Here is a 21198-nt window from a genome sequence, read left to right as displayed (position 1 = left end):
GCACATCCTTTCAGTAGCACCCAAATACTAGCATCAGGTGTGATGGGTGCAACTCTGTACCCACAAAAGCTCACATTTTGTTGTGGCAGGGGCACAGGGATGGAAAGTTGTTCAACATATAAGATGAAAAGCTCTCTTCCTGCTCTCAGTTTGTTATCTTAACTTTACGGACTACTGCATGGATAATTGGCTGCTTATGCTTGGCGAATGTGAAGTTCAATGTTGGATGTATATTGCAGTATTATGCTAAGCCACAAGGTGGCACTGGAAGATTGTAATAATCCAGTGTAATTAAGCCCCCCCCCCCCCCCCCCCCCATCTTTGACAGAGGCAGCATGATTTTTTACATTAAATGGTGTAAACCATGGGAATTGGTTATTTCTCTTTCTTCTGATTTTTGGCTTCACTTCCCAGCAATTTTTAGTAAAGTTTGCTCAAGAGTAAAATGGAAATGCATCTGCGTGCAGTATAGTTACCTCAACGGCACAACAAAGTACAACAAATCGACGTCCCTTTGTTTTTAAACATGTATTCATTAATACTGGTGATCCTGACAGCTGTCTCTCTTTTTGTGGCCAAGTATTCATACCTCAGCAGCAACTGCATGCAAAAGAAGGAATTTAATTTCCTCTGTAATTTCTTTGATATGTTGCCTGAAGCTTTCTCTTCCCTTGCAAAGTAAAGATGAAAACCTATTTCAGGTTTTCATCAAAGGTGAAAGTTCTTCCAAGGCTTGCCCATTTCTAACAAAGATTTCACAAAATTCTCTTCCAAAATATCACACTTTGTTTTAATATCAAATGTAAGCTTGGGTAAGCAAAAGCAGTTAATTATTTTACTGCTTTTACAGGTGACATTTGACACATTTTCACATTGTTTTACAAAGTATATAGCTCCTCCCCAAATTCTCAAATTTCTTTTTTATCCTCTAAATGCTGAATATATTGAGACTGGTTTGTAGTTGAGTAACGTAACAAGATGCTGCCCATTTGAGTGGGCTGATGTCTGGCTGAAGATTGTCCTTTACACCTATGAATGTCTGAAACACACAAAATAATAATGAAGAAGTCTGAGGGAATTCTGGTTTTACTTTCGCATACAACAACAACAACAAAACTTTAACTAGATGAGAGGCTTAGACAAAACCTGGCTTTAAAAATTCTTGTCATTACAAGAGGTATGCAAACAAAACTTCTCACAAAGGCTCAACTCCACCTCATTTGAAGGAGTCTCAAAACATCGATTTATCTGAAGAGGAACAGAATGGCTGCCCAAATTTAAGGGTCTAAAACACAAAAAGCAGAGCTGTTTCCAAGTTGTTTCCTGATAGCTCATTTTGCCTTGTAGGAAGAATGATATTAAGTTATGTCCTTATGAAAGGTAAAATATCCCCCTCAATCAGGTTCTGCTACTCACTGAGCTCCTAGCAAAATCTGTGCGGTAGGTAGTTTACAAACCCATCACGAAGTAAAAGCAATTTGAAAGGCTGCAGAGCTCCACATATCGCACTGAAGGTTCGCCCAGGAGCCCATTTCTTCTTAGCTACAGCCAGTGGCAACAGTATTTGGCATGAAGAGGCCAGTATCTGAACTCAGCTCTCAGGCTGTTCTAACCGAGATCATTTATCCCTTTATCAGCTGCCTCCTTAGTAGAGAATAAGCTTCCTTTTGGACACCAGCAATTCTAGTCATTCACCACCTGTACTTCCCTTTCTGATGTTAGCAGAGCTCCGAGGCTCTTCATGGCAGCGTGTAAAAGCTGTAGCCTCAGCCCAGCACCCGGGGAACGGGTCAGCATGTAGCAGAAGACCCAGCACCACTGCCTGTTGGCCTTGTTCTGATGTGCTCGGCACAAAACCCAAGGGGTAGGGGGGGTGTGAGGAAGGGGCTGCCTTCAGAGACTTTGGTGTAGCTGCTGAAGTGTGGGGGAGAGGCCGACCGGCGGTGCAGGCTGCCGTCCTGCCCTGCCTGGCTTCTGCTGCAGCCGCTCTGAGGAGAAACAAGTCAATTTTGTCTTCTAGACTGTTGGCCCAGCACTGCTGTCGAGCATACACAACTGATACAGCATGAACGAGAAAAAATGGCAGAGGGGAAGACACTGGGAGATATCCCTTCAGCGACCGTAATGCTGTGTCAGGGAGTTTATTCCTGCTTACAGTACGGTGACTGGAGAACTGTTGACTATGCTGCTTCAGGAGGTGCAGCTACACGGCGTCGTTTTGGCACATGTGATGTAGAGCCAGGATGTCCTACCCTGGCAGGCTTTCGGGGGGCAGTTCTGCCATTCTTCCTCATTCTCCATGGAGTGGCCTTGTGCCCTGAATGCTCAGGGTTTGCGCAGCTTTCAGACCCAAGCCTTGAAGAGCAATGCGCTCCCAAGAGCAGCTGCTTTGACTTGCCCTGGGCTGCGAGCATCCCTCCTTCCTCTGGCTCTGCAGGCAGCCCAAAAAGCCTTTGGGGACTTCCCTGCTTTCTTCCTCGCCATCACACAGAAACAAAAGACAACCGGCCTTGCAGACTCTCTCCCACATCGACTCCTACTTCAAGACAATTTAACTCTCATATTTTAGCATTCTTGTATAAAACTTTCCCAGCTGACATTATATGCATGGTGTTATTTTGCAATTAAAAATCTTACACATACACATAGAGATTTTAATAAAACTTTTGTTATCAAGTTTTATTATTTCAACAAGTGTTGCTGTCAGCTAATAATCCCTAGAGTGGCCATCATGAAGTATTCCAATAATTGGATTTTAATTAAGAAATTCACTTAGTCCTATACTATTTTTGAAATCTAATTATGTCTTCAGGAAACTTACCAAAGTTGTGGTATTTTCTGGACAATGTACAGACTCAGTACAGACTCCTTCCATTACTTACTTGTTTTTCCTTCTTTTCTTTTCTTATGGGCATTATTAAAACTCTTTTATTTCTTGTATTGCCACTGTAGAAAATTGTCAAGATCTAATGGATGAAATAAATGTGGACTGCAAATACAAATGTCTGTTATACACATTATGTTAGAAAAGAAGCTTCCTATGCGAAGACGGTTAGAAAGCTTTTTTTACTTATTATATTCGTGATGTTGAGATTCCCCCCGCCTTGTATTTAAAGGCACTATTAATGAGAAAATTCTGTAGATAAACTTGGCTGTAAATTTTATTCATATAGACAATAATGTATGTCTCACCTCATCTCAAGTATTTTGGGAAAAATCCCGAGTATATATGTGCACACTGAGTGTCACCTGGAATAAGTCTAGTGAAGCCTCTAGGCTTGCTCATGTTTGTATCACAGAAGCGCTGAGCGATCCAGACACTGCTGTTTCTACGTTACCTTTTAAGTCTTCTTTCATGCTGAACGTCACATCTCACTCCAACATTGTGTGAACCCTCATGACATAGCAACAGGAGAAATAATTAAGAACACCATAAATTCAAGGCATTTCTCCTGAAGTGGTGGGAGTATTCCTGTATTTTTCCATATGGAATACAGAGTAACACCACTTCGTGGTATGTCTTTGACTGTAAGTAGGCAGAAATCAATGTAATAAAAATAAAAGTCTCTCAGAGATATTTTTATATTTAGAAATATGAATGGTACATACAGTTGTATTCTGACCTTGAAAGAATGGAAATAAAATGTGACAAGGGACTCTGTTTGTAGTATTTATACTAACCATAAAAATACTCTGTTCAAACATGAAGATTTCCTTGAAACAAAAGAAATCTATTTAAAATGTGAAGAGGGGAAGGGATAAGAAGAGAAGGTCTGATGAATTAATGGTTGGTAATATGAAGAACATTTCAGTAAGATTATTTACATGAGTGATATGAGGCATCTGGCCTGTACACTGTATAGTACAAATATAGAAAAGCTGTGGAGGCCATAATCTGTCATTGTAGTGCATATGCAACTCCAGATGAGTTCAATAGTACTTCAACATGCATACAGATGAGATGATATTTGCTTATAGCACAGGCTGATTTTTGTTTCAAGACAGCCATTGTCAACATTTCAGTATATTCTTTAAAGAGATGGGGCAAAACTTCCACTGACTTCAGTAGAGTCAAAATTCCCAACTGAGGCATTGACTGTAACCCTGAAACACTGAGAAAAAGTTTGATTGAGAACAGACCGAAAAATGGTGGTTAAGCTGCATTGTTTTTTCACCTTCTTAGACTTGCTTCAGCCCTTACTACTCTGTCCCACCTTTGCTGCCTTTGCTTTACTTGCTTTCTTCCAAGCGGTATTTCCAAAATAAGACACATAATCTATATGAATAATAGAATTTACTATTTTTATTTCATATGTAACTGTCCATGTTTAGGCAGGTTAGCTACACTGCACAGTAATTTTAGCACAGTCATTTGATATTTATCATTACAGCATTGTTTTTTCTTCTAGTGCCTCAAGCAATTAAACCATGTGCCCATCTTCCGTTGGAACCTGTAGCAATTATTAATCACTTGTCATTGTCTTGGATTTTCTGCTTGTGACCCTTCCAGTTCTGCAAGCCAGGAAGCTATCTTTGCAGTAACAGGGAAGATGTCTAAATGTTAGAATGTATTTCAACACTGTAAAAATAGTCCAATTGCATTTTAAAGTCTAATTGGACTTTTTAAAATTCCATTAGTAAACCTGGAATTTGTGATTCTTTAAAACCTCACTAGCTGACACTACCTTACTGGAGACCTTCTTGCTAAGATTACAAACAGCATCAAAATGGTTGAAATTAAAATTCACTTAAAAAAAACCCAAAACTAATATTACACTTAAGCTGCTGTACCAATATTACAGAATCAGATAAAAGTCAAAAGACTGTGTCCAAAAATCCCAAATGTCAGATTTTCATAAGCATTGCATTACCTTTGAAAAATTGTCACATGTTCACAGCTGGAGATTTGGAGCCTGCTTTTTTTTTTTTTTTTTTTTTTTTTTTCCCCTCCCATATGTTCCTTGCTCCTTTCTTCTGGAGTGACAATGGAGGGAAGAAGCAGTCCAAACAGCATTTCTGAAGGAAAGCTCAGTTCCACTGTGGTTAAAGAGTCTGTCCTAGTGGCCTTTGGCTGCAGAGGTCAGCTGAAGAGCAAAGAAACCCTCAGTGAAGCCAATGGGACCTTGAATCAGTCCCAATCTGACAGAAAACAGCTTCATCTGTCCTTAAGAACTTTGACTCAAGAGCCTGCTGACAACTTGAGTAGATAGCATACAGATCGGGCTGTTCCTAGAAGACCTTGCTGAATTTACAAGGGGAGGAAATTTTAGTGGGTTGAAGTAAAGAGATTGTGATTGTGAAAATGCTTGTGATTCCAACGAAGCCAGGAGTTCTTCCACAGTGCTCACCTAAATGAGATATAAGGATTTGGATGAGAAAGACTGGGAGAACCTTCTTCTATTTGACCAGCTGAAGAAATAATTGTTCTCCAAGGAGTACTTCCTTGTCACCTCCAATATGAAGACATTAATGATCAGATCTTGGAGAAGCTGAATCAAGTTACACAGACCATCAAGTTGTATCATTCCTTCTTGGAGATGTGATTGTTCTGTCTTGAAGAAACTATGTTTTCCTCAGGAACATGACCCACTGAAATCTGCCAGACTTTGCGTTTGCTTTTCCTGCTCCGTATTAAGCTGGCAATCTCATATCTAAGGTAAGAGTAGCTATGCTGGGTCTAAATATGTAACAGCAGCTTATTGCAAAGATCAGCAGTATGGGCCGTGCAGTTTATGGCAAGTTTGTTCCATGCAAAGAGAGAAACATCCATCTATCTACCTATCTACCTACCCACCCCTAGCTTGATTACTAAGTGTGGACAAAGCCCCTCACTTACAGGGAAGTGCGAGTGGAATAGATAAGAAGGAAGGAGCTAAAAGGGAAAAGTCAGCTGTGATTTTTTTTTTTTATTTGTTACCCATTTGAAACAAGAAGTCCCTAGGCAGCTTTAGCCTGCACTGTAATGCAGAGGCTGTCTGGAGGGGTAGGATGACAGTATGATTCCTCACAGGCTGCACGCTTCTGCTCAAAGCTGTGACGTGTGCATCCCACATGTCTAGCAGAGCGATGGTGCTGGAGACATATGGAGGTGTCCATCTTCCAGGTGTTTGGAGCAGAAATGGACATGGGGGAGGCTCTGGTGCACTCTTTCAAAGAGGACTCATTACCTTCCCTCTCCTTTCCCTGCTCCCCTTTTATTACAGTGTTTCAAACTCAGACCCCCAGATTAAAACAGTATTTTACAGCTTGGTACTGAAACCTCAGATTGCAGATATTAATTACCAGGATGTGCTCTGAGGGAAGCGAGGATTTGGCAGGACAACTGAAGTCCTCTTTTTCTCTCTTATTTCCCGCTCTGTACAGCATGCTGGCTTGCTTCTTGGTTCCCCTTCGGGAGGTGATAAATCTGAGTTTTCATCTGAGGCTGGGCATCTGGTAAGGCTATCCTGTGCTGTTGGTATCCTGCCCTTTACCCTGCCCCAATGTCACGCTGGTAATGATAGGGTTTGGGGGATGGAAGAGGGCAGGAAAAACCCCATAGGACTCCTTGTAAAGAAGGAGGAAAACAAGGTCGATGAGACCTTTCCCTTTGCACGACAGCTAGCGACATTAGCCACAGCACCGGGCAGGGATGAGCTTTCCAGCTTCCCTGCGAGGGGCTGTCCAGCTACAGGTTCCTGCTTGCGGGGGAGAAGCAACAACCCTTCCATCCCAGAGCCTGGCTCCCGCAGCCGTCACCCAGCTCTGCTCCAGGATCCCGCCGCCTCGGTGCCTGGTTTGCGGGCGGCCGCTGCCTTCACAGGCTGGGCAGCGCTGTCGTTGCACGGGACACCCCTGAGGCAGGCGGAAAAACTGAAATGAAAGGAAAGAAAGAGGAAAGACGTGCTCTCCCAGGCTCCTTCCAGGCGCTGGGCAGACAGCCGGCTCCCGCGGGCTGGCGGAGAGGGAAAGGGGCTGTGCCCCAGGCGGCAGCGCCGGCAGCAGGGCGGGCAGCGCGGGCAGCGCGGGCAGCGCCGGCACCCCGGCAGAGGCAGGCAGCAGCGCGGGCAGGACGGGCAGGACAAGCTGCCTGGGCAGGGCAGGCAGCGCAGGCAGCACAGGCAGCCCGGGCAGGGAAGCAGCGCATACAGGGCAGGCAACGAGGCAGGCAGCGCGGGCAGGGCAGGCAGGGCGCGCAAGGCAGGCAGGGCGGGCAGCGCAAGGCAGCTCGCGCCGCCCGGGGAGGGCTCTGATTCATCACCCCGTTCAGAGGAGAGGATGGGACGCCGCTAAACTCCCCTTTCTCCCTCCTCCCTTCCCCCCTCGCCAGGCAAGCCCCCCCTCTCCTCCCCCCTCCGCCGCTCTTTCTCTCTCCCCAAGCAGTGAGGCTCGGACAGTGCTCGGCTCCAGCGCTTTATTTTAAGATGCTCGGCCAAGGTCTTTGCAGATAGATTTTATCTGAAGTTAAATAGCAGGCGCTCGCCGCTCCCTGGCCAATAAGTCATTTTTAATAGAGACAAATCGCCCTGGACGCCCCGGAGCGCCGGTGCCGCCGCTCCTGCCCGCGCCCCCCGCCGAAGGCGAGCGGGCAGCCCGGGCAGCTCCCTCCTCCCGTAAGTGTCCTGCTCGGCGGAGCCGGAGCGCGGCCGTGTGCGGAGAAGGGGAGGCGAGGGGGGGAGAGCCTGCCAGCCGGCCCGCCGCCCTGACAGTGCCTGCGCCGGATGCACAGCGGCCGCGGGACACCTCGGTGCGGAGCGCGGCGAGGAGATGCGCAGGGGCGGCGGGCTGCGCCGCGGCGCTCAGCCCCTCTAGGCTCGCCCATGGAGCACCCCGCGGAGCCCCGGCCGCCGTCGGACCCCCCACGCCGTACGTATCCCCGCCGCGGCCCCCCCGCGGCGGCGGGGCTGTCCGCGGGGCGCGGGGGCGGAGGAGGGCTGGGGCCGGGGATGGGGGTCCGCGCACGTCGGGGCGCCCCGGGGCGCGGTCCCTGTCCCGGGCGCGGCACGACGCGCCTTAGGAGCGGCGGAGGGAGGTGGGCGCTTGTGGGGGTAGGCAGAGCCTGCTCGGGGGTCCCGGAGGCGAAGCTCTTCGCCTCGGCTTTGAGCGCCCAGGAGCATCCGGAGCCCCGACACCAGCGTGTCCTGCCCCTTCTCCCCGCTCCGGCGCCGCTCCGCTCTCCAGCGCGCTGCCGGGGCTTCGCGGCCAACTGCCGGGCGGCTGCCGCCCGCTCCCCGCCGAGGGCGCGCAGGCAGGCAGGCAGGGCAGAGCTGGCGGTGGCACCCCCGGGCCGTCCCAGCCCACACCACGGGGCTCTCCCGCCCGGTAAAAGGACTGAGCGCCGGGGAGCGCTGCCTACAAGCGCTCTGCAGCCAGCCCGGACCGTGCGATCACTTTGCTCTGACGCTGGATTAACTCGATTTTAATCGTTTTTCGTTTCCCCCACCCCCATCCAACACACCCCATCTCCTCCTTCTCTCCCGCCCCCCCTTCCCTACACACCTCTCTGCCCCCCTTGTCTCGAGCCTAACCTTGTCTTGTGGTCATGGGGTTTATAATTTCATTTTTGTCTAGGCTGGTGAGAGCTCTGCTTGTTCTATAAAGTGGATGTCAGGTGGATCTATGTTCTGGAAGGAACAAAGAGGCAGCGAAGGCAGCGCGGGGGAAGTTTGAGCGGCGAGGATGCAGGCTGTGTACTGGTACGCGGTCCTTCTGCTGCAGCCCACCCTCTACCTGGTGAGTGCCCCCGGCCCCTCGCACGGGCCGGGGAGGGGGGGGGAGCTCGGCGGGGAGGAAGGCACCAGCCTGGCGGAGAACGAACAAACTCACGGCAACTACCGGCGCCCCGCAGCCAGCCCTGCCCCGTCCTCCCGGGGTCGGGCCGGGGGCCGGAGCGGTGAAGCGCGGGGCTCGGCCGGGAGCTCTCGGCGGGGCGCGGGGGAAGGCAGACCCGTAACTTCTCCTCCGCGGGGAAGGGGTGCGCTGCTTGGGCGAGAGTAGGGTCGGGGGCTCCCGGGCCGGGTGCCCCGGTGTCACCTCCCGGCCCGGGTACCGCTGTGCCTGCGGGGGCATCGGAGCGCCGCCGCGGGGGCGCCCGCCCAGGCTGTGGGCTGGAGGCAACTTCTGGCCCTCTGCTCCCTCCTGAGGGTGGGAGCCCCTCCGCAAGGGACCCCCCCCCCCAGCGTGCCACTACGGGCGGCGCGGCACAGGCGTGCAGGCACTCGGTGACGAGCACAGCTAGTATTTTCCGCGTGGAGTGTCATTGACTTTCGTAGCAAATCTCCTTTAAGATTACCGGGGGAACACGAGTAAACAGCGGCGTTATCTCTTTTAACAAACGCTTTATTCCCTCTACGATCGCAAGGAACAAAAACAAGGCAGGCTGCTCCATTGCAGCCCGTACGCTCGCTTCGCCTGCAGGCAAACGCTTGGTAGGAGCTCGTCCCCGTGGCGGCGGGGGAGGGAAAAGCCCCTTTTCCAGGAGGGCAGCCGAGAGAAGCACCCCGGCGGCCGTGCCGGGGGACGCGACCGCCTGGCTCCGGCTCCGGCTCCGGCTCCGGCTCCGGCTCCGGCTCCGGCTCCGCGGCCGCCGGGTGCTGCCTGCGCCGCCGCTCCCTGCGCTGGCGCGGACACGCCGCCTGGGGGCGCTGCGGGGCAGCGCGGCGCGGCCGAAGACGGGGCAGCCAATCCCGAGCGGGCCCGGGCGGGGGGGTGGGGGGGGGCAGGCCGGGCGGCGCGCTCCTCCCGCGGCCGCGTAGCGCCCAGCGCGGCCGCGCAGCGCCGGGGGTCGTGCCCGGCCCGGCCCGGCCCGGCCCGGCCCGCACCCGCCCGACGTGGTTCCCGCCTGGGACCCCCGGCCATCGCCGGGCAGTGCCACGTCTGCCGCGGGCGTCTCTCCTCCCCGCGAATTTTATAGCCGGGGGGGGGGGGGGGGCGGGGGGGGGAGGATGGAAGTGGGGAGAAAAGTGCGCGGCAAAAAAATCTATCAAAAAGCCGGAGCGAGATCGATACGTCGTGTTAAATTTTAAATGTGTTTGCTGGCAGTTAAACTGCTCTCGACTCATTACAACAACAGTGCTGGATTTATTCTAATGCGCTGCAGTCTGAACAACAAGCGCATTAATTCTCCTTTAATTGTAAACTGGGAGCATTTGAAAACCATTCAGTGTGCAAATTATGCTGATTCAATTACCGTTTAGTTACAGACTTCATTACCTGAATGCTTTTTTTTTTTTTTTTTTCCGAGGGCTTGGCATTGCAGAGTAAGGAGACGATTTTCCAGTTTCCCTCGAAACAATGCGAAATATAATACAAAAAACCCCAAACCGAACCAAAACAAACACCAACCCAAATGGGAATAAAAGACAAGCTAGGAGGAGGGGATGCGCTCTTCGGCTGGGCTGTCTTCTGCCAAAACACTCGGGGGGGGGATCCAGAGGATTCCCCTGTCTAACACGATTCTCCTTTCTGAGTCCATACTTCCACGTTTATGCCAATCTCTCCCTATTCTCTGTATTTAGGGAGTGACTCTGAAAGTTTGCATTAGGCCAACGCGTGCTAATAAACTGTTTATTAGCATTGAAGCGTGAAGTTTAGATTAAAGCTTTAATGCGGTGCCACAAACCAGCAAGGTGCAGCACTTTGTTGTGCCTATCCGTGTGTGCGCGTCGCGCTGGGTGGACTCGAGCAGTTTCAATTAGGAATTAAATTTTCAATACCCAACTTGTTAGGAAGGGTAAATGAAATGGCAGCACAACCAGTTTCCTACCGAGTTTGTTAAAAAACTCCTTTTTGAGAGGGGTTAATAATATAGGGGAGAGGGAAAATCGCCCGTTTGCCTTCCGCCGGAGCTAGGCGGTGGTCAGTGAGAGTGAACAGCCGCAGCAAGGCTCGGCTGCCTCGAAGTCACCCATTTACAGACATTCGCTGGCTTGTAATTTTTCTTCACCCAGCAAACCACTGCTGCTTTTTTTCTTTGCCTTCCCCCCCCCCCCCCCCCTTAAACCTCTTTCTAATGAAACCTGGGAAAAAAAGTGCTTCTGCTTTTCTCCCTCTTTTTAATAGAGCCATATGCCATCCAGCCTTATTGCCTGAAATTTATAGAGGTCACGGCCGACCAGAACGAGTAGGAATTTTGCTGGGGTAGAGATGGTTCGCCGTATTATGTTTATTGATAAGAACATTAGTTAGCCTCTGCGAGACATGCATTTTCTCCTTGTTTCGAGCTGTGCAGTGTATTGAAAATGTTATATTTGATTTGCAGTGGAAGTGCATTTCCTTTGGCCTAAACGGGTAACTTAGTACTTATTTGGTAGAATTAGGAGTTAACCTTTAAAGACTTGCAGTTACTTTGTTTCTTCAGATTTAGAGATCTGCAGGAAGTGGTCGAACAGCTACACTCGCTCTTATTTACGACAAGACTCCACCGCTGTTCTTTCAAAAGCATCTTAGTCCTATTCTAATGGATAATGTTTTCTTAACTAACAGTGCGGTGCCGAGCTCAAAATCGTCATTAAGGAGGCACGTTAATATTAAGAAACAAAAAACCACTAGGAGATCGTAGACTCTTAGGTTTGAGCCTTGTCTGTTTAGAAAGACATGGGAGTTTTACACCACTCCCTTAATGGAAACCTTCTCGTTTAATTCCTGCCTAGCTGCCGGTGAATTTCCAGTCCGACACCACAGGACAATGAAGCGCCAGGCTGTTTCTTTTCTTCTTATTTCTTTCTTTTTTTTTTTTTTTTTCTTTTTTTTTTCTTTTCCTGAGTGGAAGCAACGTGCTGTACAATCTACTACAAAACGCGCGGGCTGCTGGCAAAGACGGCAAGGATCCTAACTAGTTATTTCTCAGTGGGACCGGTCAAGCATGGCCCAAAAAAGAGGAGGCAGGTCATTTCCGTACCGGCTGCTAAGGAGTCCCTTCCTGCGGGCGGGGACCGGCGGGCTCCTGGCCGGCAGCTCCCGGCGGCGGCGGGCGATCGCCCCGTCCTGCCGCTTCCCCGGCCGCCGGGCAGATCCTGTGCACCCCTCCGGCAAACTCAGGGCGCCGGGCGGCAAAACGCCTTGCAGATTGCAGGATTGTACCCCCCCATAACGTGTTGCCAGGCTCTGCCTTCACATGCTCTAGGGGGAACTTCCCACACGGTACAAGCAAGGAATGGTAACATGAGCCTCTGTGGCTGGGATCACCCTGGCTTGAAGAGACTTCAGCTCAGTGCTTAGGTACTCCTTACCCGGAGCAGCGGGTACGGAACTAAAACCGGTCGGAGCTTTGCTGCTAGGGTAAGGATCTCTCCCCCTTCAGCCCCCTCCGGATCATCGTCTTTTCCCACCAAAGTGTTTCTTTCACCGGTGGGTTTGTAAATTAGGATATACGCCAGAGCTAAGTGGCTGAGCGTTTTAACTCCGTGCGGAATTTAAGGAGCACAAGACCAAACGGAGGGGGGATTTTTCACCCCCCGACGAGGGCTGCGAGCAGTTCGTTTCGCAGAGGGGGGGCGGGGAGCTTCTCTGCGCGGCGCTTTGTCAGAGAAGTACAACTGCGGGGCTGCCGGGGCACCTTGTTTTACAGGGCGATGGCACTGGCGGAGGGGCTTGGAAACAGCCTGCCAACCTCCTCCCCGGGCCGGGCTGGGATTTTAAGGTCTGTTCCACACTGTCACTGTAGTTTGGAGGCCTTCTGACAGCCGAGCGGAGCTTTCCTGCAAAAATGTCGTGAATAATAATTGTCCTCAGCGGTGGCACACTTGGTACGGTATTTGCTGAGGGGGTAAACAGGGGGTTAGTGGCTCCAGAGTTTGTGTACATTTAATTTTACTCCGTGTCGCACTGTTTGCGGTCATTTCACCCGGGTTAATGAAAGCTATGGAGAAAGTGAAGAGATATCACGTGCCGGTGAAGATAAGTTGATTTTTTTTTTCTCCTTTCTTTTTTTTTTTAGAGATAGTTGCTGATTGTGTCTTACTTTGTCATGGGAGGAAAAAAAAAAACCCCAAACCTCTGTAGGCAGCGAAGATAAAAGAAAACAAAAACCAGAAGAGAGACAAGGCGTTGTCCTATCATAGTCACATATTTACGCAGAGGCATTTGGTGCTGAAAGCATTGGGCTATTGCTTTTTCCCCCCCAAATAAGCGATTTCTTGCAATTTTCGATTTGATGTCGAAGGCGGGGGGGGGGGGGGGGGGGGGGGAGCATTTTGGCGCGGAGGGAGAGAAGTGCCTTTTTGTGCGAGAGAGTTTACGTAGCCTTGAGACGATCCCACTCTCTCTTGCTGAACGAGTTTGAGACTCTTTCGCGGTGGTGTAGGGGCAATAATATCCCTTTCGGAAGGTAGGGCACGGGAATAGCAACCGGACTCGGATCTCATGTAGGCGAAACAAACTTATCTGCGCTGCTGGATTGTTGGTGGTTTTTTTGTTGGTTTTTTTGGTGTTTTTTTTTTTTCCTTAAACGGAGGACGGTGCATTTTTTTCTGGGACTTCCTTCCTTCCTAATCACCACGGACCTGTGCTAGGAGTTTAAGAAGGGGTTTTCCTGCACTGAAATTTCTCTTTCCTGATGCTTAGTACACACTATTTTCATTTCTTAAATCGCTGCAGAAAGCAGTCTGGAACAGATTTCACCTTTTAGGGAGGTACCTGAATATAATCCAATATCCCCGCCTCTCTTTGACTAGCCAAATCTTCCAAGTCGGTACCTAGAGGTATCCATTTTAAGCTCTTTAATATTTCTCTGCATCTCTAACCCGCCATTTTAATTAACAAAAAGCCAATTTCCCAGTCGTCTTGGAAAGTGCGGTGAAGCAGGTTAAGAAACCAATTGCTCGGAATAGCCAGCACTTGGAGAAAATGAGTGTATGAGCCATCCTTCCCTCCCTAGGATTGGCTTCAGTTCTCCCGATTGGGCTTTGGTGAAGTTATGCTGTGATTTATCAGATAGTTTAACACCGAACTCGCTCTTCTTGTAAGTCAGCATTAAACCACCTCCTGGGTGCTTTGTAAATACAGCTTTAGCATTTTTTTCATGTAGCAGATTGACATGTTGACGATTCTGCTTTAAGGAATGTGACAATAAAGTGGAAAACCAAAGGCTGGCAAGCACTTCATCAAGGATAAAAAGGTTCTGCTGTAAGGATGTCACTCAATTTATTGTGAAAGTCGAATGAATTACGTTTAATGAAAGTGCTCCCCAGATGAATATTACCAGCAATTTCCTGAGTTGGCTCTGTCAGATTGATATGAGGAAATGCCAACCCATATCAAAAAAGATCTCCAATCTCAATTACTATGCAAGCTTTCGAAGAGCTCCTTTTTATTGATATGATATATATTGGCGGGTTCTCAATGCTGTGGAAACTGCCCTCTATTCAACAGGACAGCATATTTCCTAGTTTATTGTTTAACCCTACGTTTTTCTGATTGTTGTTTAAACTTCTGCGAGTGCCCTTCTGTTGGAGGGGAAACCGCCTCTCATCCTTTTTCCATTTCCATGACCTAGACAGACCAAAGTTGTGTGTCGGGCAGAGAGCAGTGGTGATGCTTATTGCAGGAAGTTTGTTCAGCCTGGATGGACAAAGCCGAAGGTCAAGAGAAATAACTCGGCTGGGACAATGGCGCTGGATCCCCTCATTTTTAGTGTATTTCTAGGCGACAATCCAGAGCAGGGTAATGTTAGTTACTACTAGCAATCCCAATATTCCCGCCCTTTCTTCCTCATTCCTCTAGGGCTTCTTTGGGCAAATTAGAAATTCACTAAGCCCACGAGAGATAAAAGCTCTTATGTCGCCTCATCTGCATAAGCATTGACTTTGTGAGAGGCTTTTCTGTTCTATTTTAACTACTGTGACACCGGTCGCTGCTTAGGAATACAGCTTCTTTTCCCAGAATCCATCTTGCTGGGCTTGTTTGTGATTAAAGGAGGGATTCAGTCAGCTTTCTTCTACTACTTCCCCCTTCTCTTTAAAATTTTAAGTCGAAGAGGAGAGAGAAAGAGACAGTACTGAAGGACAACCGGGAGGTGCTCGGAACTCTGCAGCAGGACGAGGACATGGGCACCTTCACACTTGGAGCTGCTCTCCCTGCATGCAGCATTAAAGAGGAAGCAGAAAGAGCTTGTCTTTATCACATATCTGGTTAGTTTGGGTTCCCACTTTCCTGTTCGTTACTGGATCCGCGTCTAAAACTTTCTTCAGTGCACAATTACTCCACGTGATTTTTAATTTTTTTTTTTTTTAAGTGTGTTTTTTCTCCCTTCTGTCGGAAATGCCGAATGTTTCGAGCCGCGGACAGCTAGTGCAAGCGCTGCGGGGAGAGCGGACAAGGGCTTGCAGACGGACTGGGACAAGGCTGACTTTGAGGTGCTCTGCTCCGCGACTGCCGCGCCGCGCCCCGCCGCCCGGCCCCGGGCGGGCACCGTCACCCCCCCCGCCCCCGCTTCGGCCGCCCACGGCAGCGCCAGCCCCGCGCCAACGCCGTGCGGCACCTTGGAGAGCTCCCGGGGGCGGGCGGGCAGCGGCGCCAGCACCGCGGACAGCGCCCGGCCCGGCCCCCGCCCCGCCCCGCTCCCCGCCCCGGCGTGGGCGCCGTTCGCCGTGCGCTGCCCGGGACCACGCCGGCCCCTGGAAACTCCTCTTGCGTAGACGCCCTGTCGCGGGCTAGGCAATGTTTCGGGCTCTGCTGCTCAGACCTCACCCGAAACCCGCTCTGGACTTGGGGTTTGATTGCCTGCGTTAGTTTTCCTGAAGGAAGAAGGGTAGACAAGCAGATCCACATATTTACTGTTGCTGATGACTGACTTTCTTTTAATGGCGAAGTAGCCCCTTTATTTTATGGGCAAAAACTGACCAGAGGGGCAATACTTGAGTGTGGAAGGGAACAGGGATGGGATCTTGGATTCAATTATCTAAGATCCCCAGCAGGATGAGTATGGGGATCAGGAAAGTTGTTCTGGGATGCTCAGGTTTGTCTCATTCCATCCCAGGACCACAGCATCCTCTCCTTTTGCAGTGAGACCAGAGACATTTGAGAGCGTCAGGGTCAAAATGGGCTGTGGGACACAGCTAACACGGAGGCATGAGAGCAGGGAGTGACTAATTAATAATGACACTTCGTATCTCCTGGGTCATGGAAGAAGTGGCTCTCAGACATAGTTGATGTCATTTTTGGTGTAGAGGCACCCTGAGACACCTTGTGAGGGGCAGCCAGATCTTGCTCCCTCCACTTGCTTGTGTCCCAACAGCCAGCGCTCAGGGTATCTCCCAGCTCCCTCCTTGCTCTCAAGAAGAGATAATCGCAGGCAAGTGCCTCCAACCCTGTAAATCCCCACTCACTATTGACAGAGCTGTCCTCTAGAGGACTTCTGCCTGAAAAGCACTTGTCAATGAAACACTGACTTTTGACAAGGCAGGTATAAGTGGATGATTGATGGAGAGTCCTTCAATAAAGGAATGTGATGGGAATTGACTGGGCTGAGAGGAAAAACAACCCACAATCCCCACCAACCCTCCAGAAAAAAACATAAGCCATTTATTCCTGATCCATATTATCCCATGAATATCAGTAGCAATTGTAATGCTTTTGCTAGATGTGAACATTTTCCAGTCCCTTTTGATTACAGCATGTCCCCATGCATGGTGCCTGGAAACTGTATTGTCTGCTTCAGAGATATTGCTTTTATCTTCCAAATGCCACTCTCATTAATGTCAGCGTCTCGCAGTCCAACTAGTGAAAAATGTCTCAGGGACGTTCATCTGCCTTGCACACTGCATCCATCTCTCCAGGTGCCCTATCTTTTCCTCTCCAAAGAGTGGTTTAGTAATATTTTCTTCCTTGTTCCCTGTGTCTACTGTGAAATGATTTCTCCACTAGTTGGTCTCTGTCCTGTCCATTGACGTGTTTGTTAGTTTTGTGAGTGCCCTCTGAGGTATTACCTCTTCTGTTAAACTGTTTTGTCACTTTGATGACCATTTGACCAATGCATGGAAAGATGATCTGCTCTTTCCACATCTGCAGATTGTTGAAGGGGGGGGGGGGGGAGAAATTAGGCTTTTTTTTTTTTTTGCTTTCTGGGACCCTACCAAATTATAATGATACTAGTGCCCTATTTTCCTCAAATTTCATTTTCTAATCCATACTTGATGCAAAAACTGAAGGACAAAGAGCCTGGTTGTTTCTTTGTGTGCGTAGCCTGGTTGTTTCTTATTGTGTGCGCTTGTGATTGTTCTGTTTTTCTGCTGAACTTTTGAAAAACCGATAAGTAAAATATGCCTATGTTATTTCTTTGTATATTTCCTTAAACTTTGGTCATAGCTGGTCAGGATCCCCAGGCTCAGCAGACTCCTTTTAGCTGGCAGTCAAAATAATAGCAGGAAAGAAGTGATCTAGTAGCCTCAGTTCTGGGAATCACCTGTAATTAAAATATGACACATATATATTTATATATATATATATAAATTAGATGTATTAAATTTATCTGATTTATTTAGGAAGAAAAGTAAAGAGTCACTTAAAATCTAACTAATACAACATCCTCAGTTGAAAAACAGAAGATGCTACTTACCGTCCTAATTAGACCAACTGATGCTTTGATTTAGAAATCCCTGTACTCAGTGGTGATTTCTGACAATTCCAGTAGTTTTGGATCTGGCCCTGTGAATATAGTGATTCTGCCTGACACTGCATACTGCCAGAAATAATGTAAGTAACATTACAGATGATTAGTGACTAGCACGTCTTATGCCCCTGCCCCTCCTGCCCCTCCCATGTCAGTCCTGCATTATATGGGAGTGAGTTTTCAGCTGGCACAGTATTTCGTGCATTTGTCTTAGAGGTGCATAGAAGCCATTGGGTAAAAGGAAAAAGAAAAAGAAGAAGACACATTCTAGCCATATACTGAGAGCACTACTTGGAACCAAAGGCTCCTATCCAGCAGATCCTATGGCCTGATCCTGCAGTGTTATACAAGGTAGGATTCCTATGTAAATCAACGGTTTGCTTGTGAGAGGAGGACAGATTCTGTCTCCTGTTGAATACTAAGTAGACCATTTCTGTCACTGAGGATTGCTTGTCATTATTCAGATGCCACTTCAAATTGAAAGTGTAATTGGCAGCTCTTAAAATTTTTTAACTAATGGAATTTCTGTTATGGATAGTTCAGGCCACCTGTACCACAATATTTATCTGCACACTCATTTTTATAAGCCATTCTTGATTGAGCTTTAGAAAAACAATTCTTCTGCTAAGCTATTTTGTCAAGAAATGTTTTCATAGGCCTTCAGGTATATAAAACTGTTTATATAAAATTAATGGACTGCTTTTTATATTTACAATCTCATCCATAGCATTTGAGTTCTTACAAAAGAAAGTATGGACTTAAAATAGGAATAATATTAAAGCTGTGTGCTCACGGTTCTTGCACAGTCAATAGCAATATTGTAAAATATTGGTCTGTCTAAAATCAGAATGTTAGTCTGTAATTTGACTCTAATTTAGAATAATTTCTGTTGTCACTTTCTGTAGCTACTCTGTATTGCATACAGATTTTTTTCTTAATGTTTATGTGGGGAACGCTTTGCACCTTAAGAAGATTTTGTAAGCAATATTGCTAGGTAAAACACAGTGATAATACTGTAGCTTTATGGAGGACAATTGCTGAGTGAACAGGTCTTTAAAGAGCAGGGAAATAAGGAGGAGTGCAAATACAGAGATGCGACATAAAAGATGTGCATAATAAATAGTACATCAAAACCTTCACCATAAAAAAGAGGGGATCCATCCCGCTGCCTTAATCTGTAATGGATATTACCTTAACAGGGCCCACAATTTTATATTCCTACTTACTTGTTCTCCCTGCTTTCACAAACAGTCCCATTTGCTTAATTGACTTGCTTGTAGTAGATGGTAGTGTAGCACACGTTGCAGAGGTGCAAGAGCATGACCCTTTAGTAACACTGCTTTCTAATATCTGAATTATAAAGTTTGAGCAGATACTTGCACAAAGGATATCCACAACTTCAGTGGAGCCACTTTTGTGAGTGGTCACTTGGAGTGAGTAAGGAACAATATCATCTGGCCCTCGGTAAGACAGTGCTCTGTGCGAACCATCTGTGGTATCTTCAGCTTCTTTCTACTGAATCGAATGGTGGTACCTCTTGCCATGTACCTCCTTACTCTGTGAGCAGCTCTGCTGGCTCGACTAGCACTAGTCTTTGGAATAAGATACTATCCCACAGAATTAGAAGTATATCAGAATGTAGCTTGCATTTGCATCCTGAATGCACAGAATATTTGCTAGCTAGAGCGGAGTGTGAGTCTTGGAAAAGGTATTGGGTGGATTAGCAGATTGTAATGATATGGTTCAGTCTTTCAGTTTAATGCAATCCAAATGAATATGGAAATGTGTGACTAAGTACATTAGAGGAGGTGTGAGTGCTGCTTTTATTCTTCAACATTTTATAGAATATTCTGAAATTGTGGGGTTGTAGCAGGCCCTTCAGAGTAGATGGTTTGCAACTACTTTTTAGAAGCAAAACACAAGCTTAACTAAAGTCAGGAGACTCACTCACGTATGCTTCAGTGCTTTACTGAACTAGGACCATAAGAAAGCAAACGCCATAAGGTTTTTGCATTTCAGTTTTTAGGATCTAAAATTTTATTCTTCCATGACAGAACAGATCACACATCTATATTTTTATAAATGTTACAAAGTAATATTTTTGCCAAGAACTTGCTGAATTTACCTCTGGGCTACTTAGGATCTATTACAGTATTATTCTTATAAGCAAGCATTACATTACCCACCATCCCTTATCCTAAACATATTTTATTTCTTATTATTGTGTAATAATTAATTGGATAATAAAAATTTATGCATTAATTATTGGATAATAATTATTTTTTTACTTAATTCTGGATCTTTGGAATCATGGTTTGTGACTTATTCTGAATAATGAATCAGTTTCTGAAGAAATAGTCTGCAAAATATCTTTGTCTTTGAAATGAAACCAAAGTTAAGCTTTTCAAATAATAGGTAATTTATTTGCCTTTTTTTTTTTTTTGTAAACATGTTTTTGAAGTATTCAGGCACCACCACTTACTGTTTTCTAGAATTATAAAGAGACGCGAATGGTGGCATATCTGAGAAAGCCATGTGTGGCCTGTACGCAGTATTATATCTGTGCTCTGGATCTGAAGCGTAACTGCTACTGATGTACATTTTTTGCAGACCACTGCAGATTTTTTTTCCTTTAAATAGAAATATGCACTTGAATGGTGACCATGTAAGGCAAAAAATGTACCCTTATTTATTCTTCCACAAGAAACAAGATTCACGACCATTCAGACTCATGAGAACTTTTCAATTGATTTCTCTGGTCATAAAATGGTGTCCTTAGCTTGATAAATATTTCCATTTTTATCAGGTGGTTGGGAATGATATTTCATTACATTTTAGCTTGAGTTGCTTTGTGTGAATTGGCTGTTCATAGCTAGCACAGGAAGGAAGAACTAGGCATTTCTAATAAATGTGAAAGAATACCTATGTATGGCTATGTGGTATTCACAGCCTTTAGTCTGAGCAATTTAGTCTCCTGTGAAGTTAGAAATAGCTGAGCGGGCTCTGTACACTTGCATTTCTAGCATTGTTTCTGTCATCATGGTATGCTTTGGTAAACTTACTGAGAAGAATGCCAGCCTGTCTTTGGTCTGCCATGAGACCCTTCCTTTAGATCCAAGTCCTTTTTTTTCTCTGGCAGAATCGCTCAATGACTACAGTACTCCTTCACCTAGAGTAATGACTACATGATTTCTCCCTAAACTTTTATGTTTTGTTTTATCCAAGTGGCACAGGGTTAGTGATCTATGTTCGGGGGGGGGAATTAAAAAAAAAAAATCTGTTCTACCAGCCTTTATAGGCGGATGATTTGCTTTAGCTCAACAGGTGGAGCTGTGACTTCGCTAGCCTGTTGATTCAGGCTAACATTCAGCCAGCTGGGCAGGTCCCTGACTCAATTTGGCTCATGTATTTTACATTCCCTAAATTTGCACCTACATTTCTGTTGCTCCTGACCTGTAAAACACTTCAAGTAATGAGAGGCATATGTGCTCACATCTTCATCAGGAAAAGCTGTTCATTGGTGGGAATGTGATGGTTCTAGAGGGCCACTATGGAAGTTTTTTTTCTACTCCAACTCTGCCTATTAATGGAGAAATTAGACTGAGTCTAAG

General features: G+C 47.2%; 1 protein-coding gene across 2 annotated transcripts in view; it reads left to right on the top strand.

The window, feature by feature from the left end:
• The first annotated feature begins 7332 nt into the window (after positions 1-7332).
• NXPH1 (neurexophilin 1) overlaps positions 7333-21198 on the top strand; it is a 148046-nt gene continuing 134180 nt past the window's right edge. Inside the window, exons 1-2 of one of the 2 annotated variants that reach the window (XM_075746122.1) lie at positions 7333-7592; positions 8551-8712. In XM_075746122.1, the coding sequence (XP_075602237.1) occupies positions 8659-8712 (54 nt within the window). In that variant the 5' untranslated portion in view covers positions 7333-7592; positions 8551-8658. Of the gene's footprint in view, positions 7846-8550; positions 8713-21198 lie in introns of both variants that reach the window. The other variant, XM_075746121.1, reaches the window with a different exon arrangement.

This window comes from Balearica regulorum, chromosome 2 (genome assembly GCF_011004875.1).
Source record: "Balearica regulorum gibbericeps isolate bBalReg1 chromosome 2, bBalReg1.pri, whole genome shotgun sequence".
Classification (NCBI taxonomy): Eukaryota; Metazoa; Chordata; class Aves; order Gruiformes; family Gruidae; genus Balearica; species Balearica regulorum.
The sequence above is the reverse complement of the archived record's forward strand: the minus strand, read 5'-3'. Positions and strand labels throughout refer to the sequence as shown.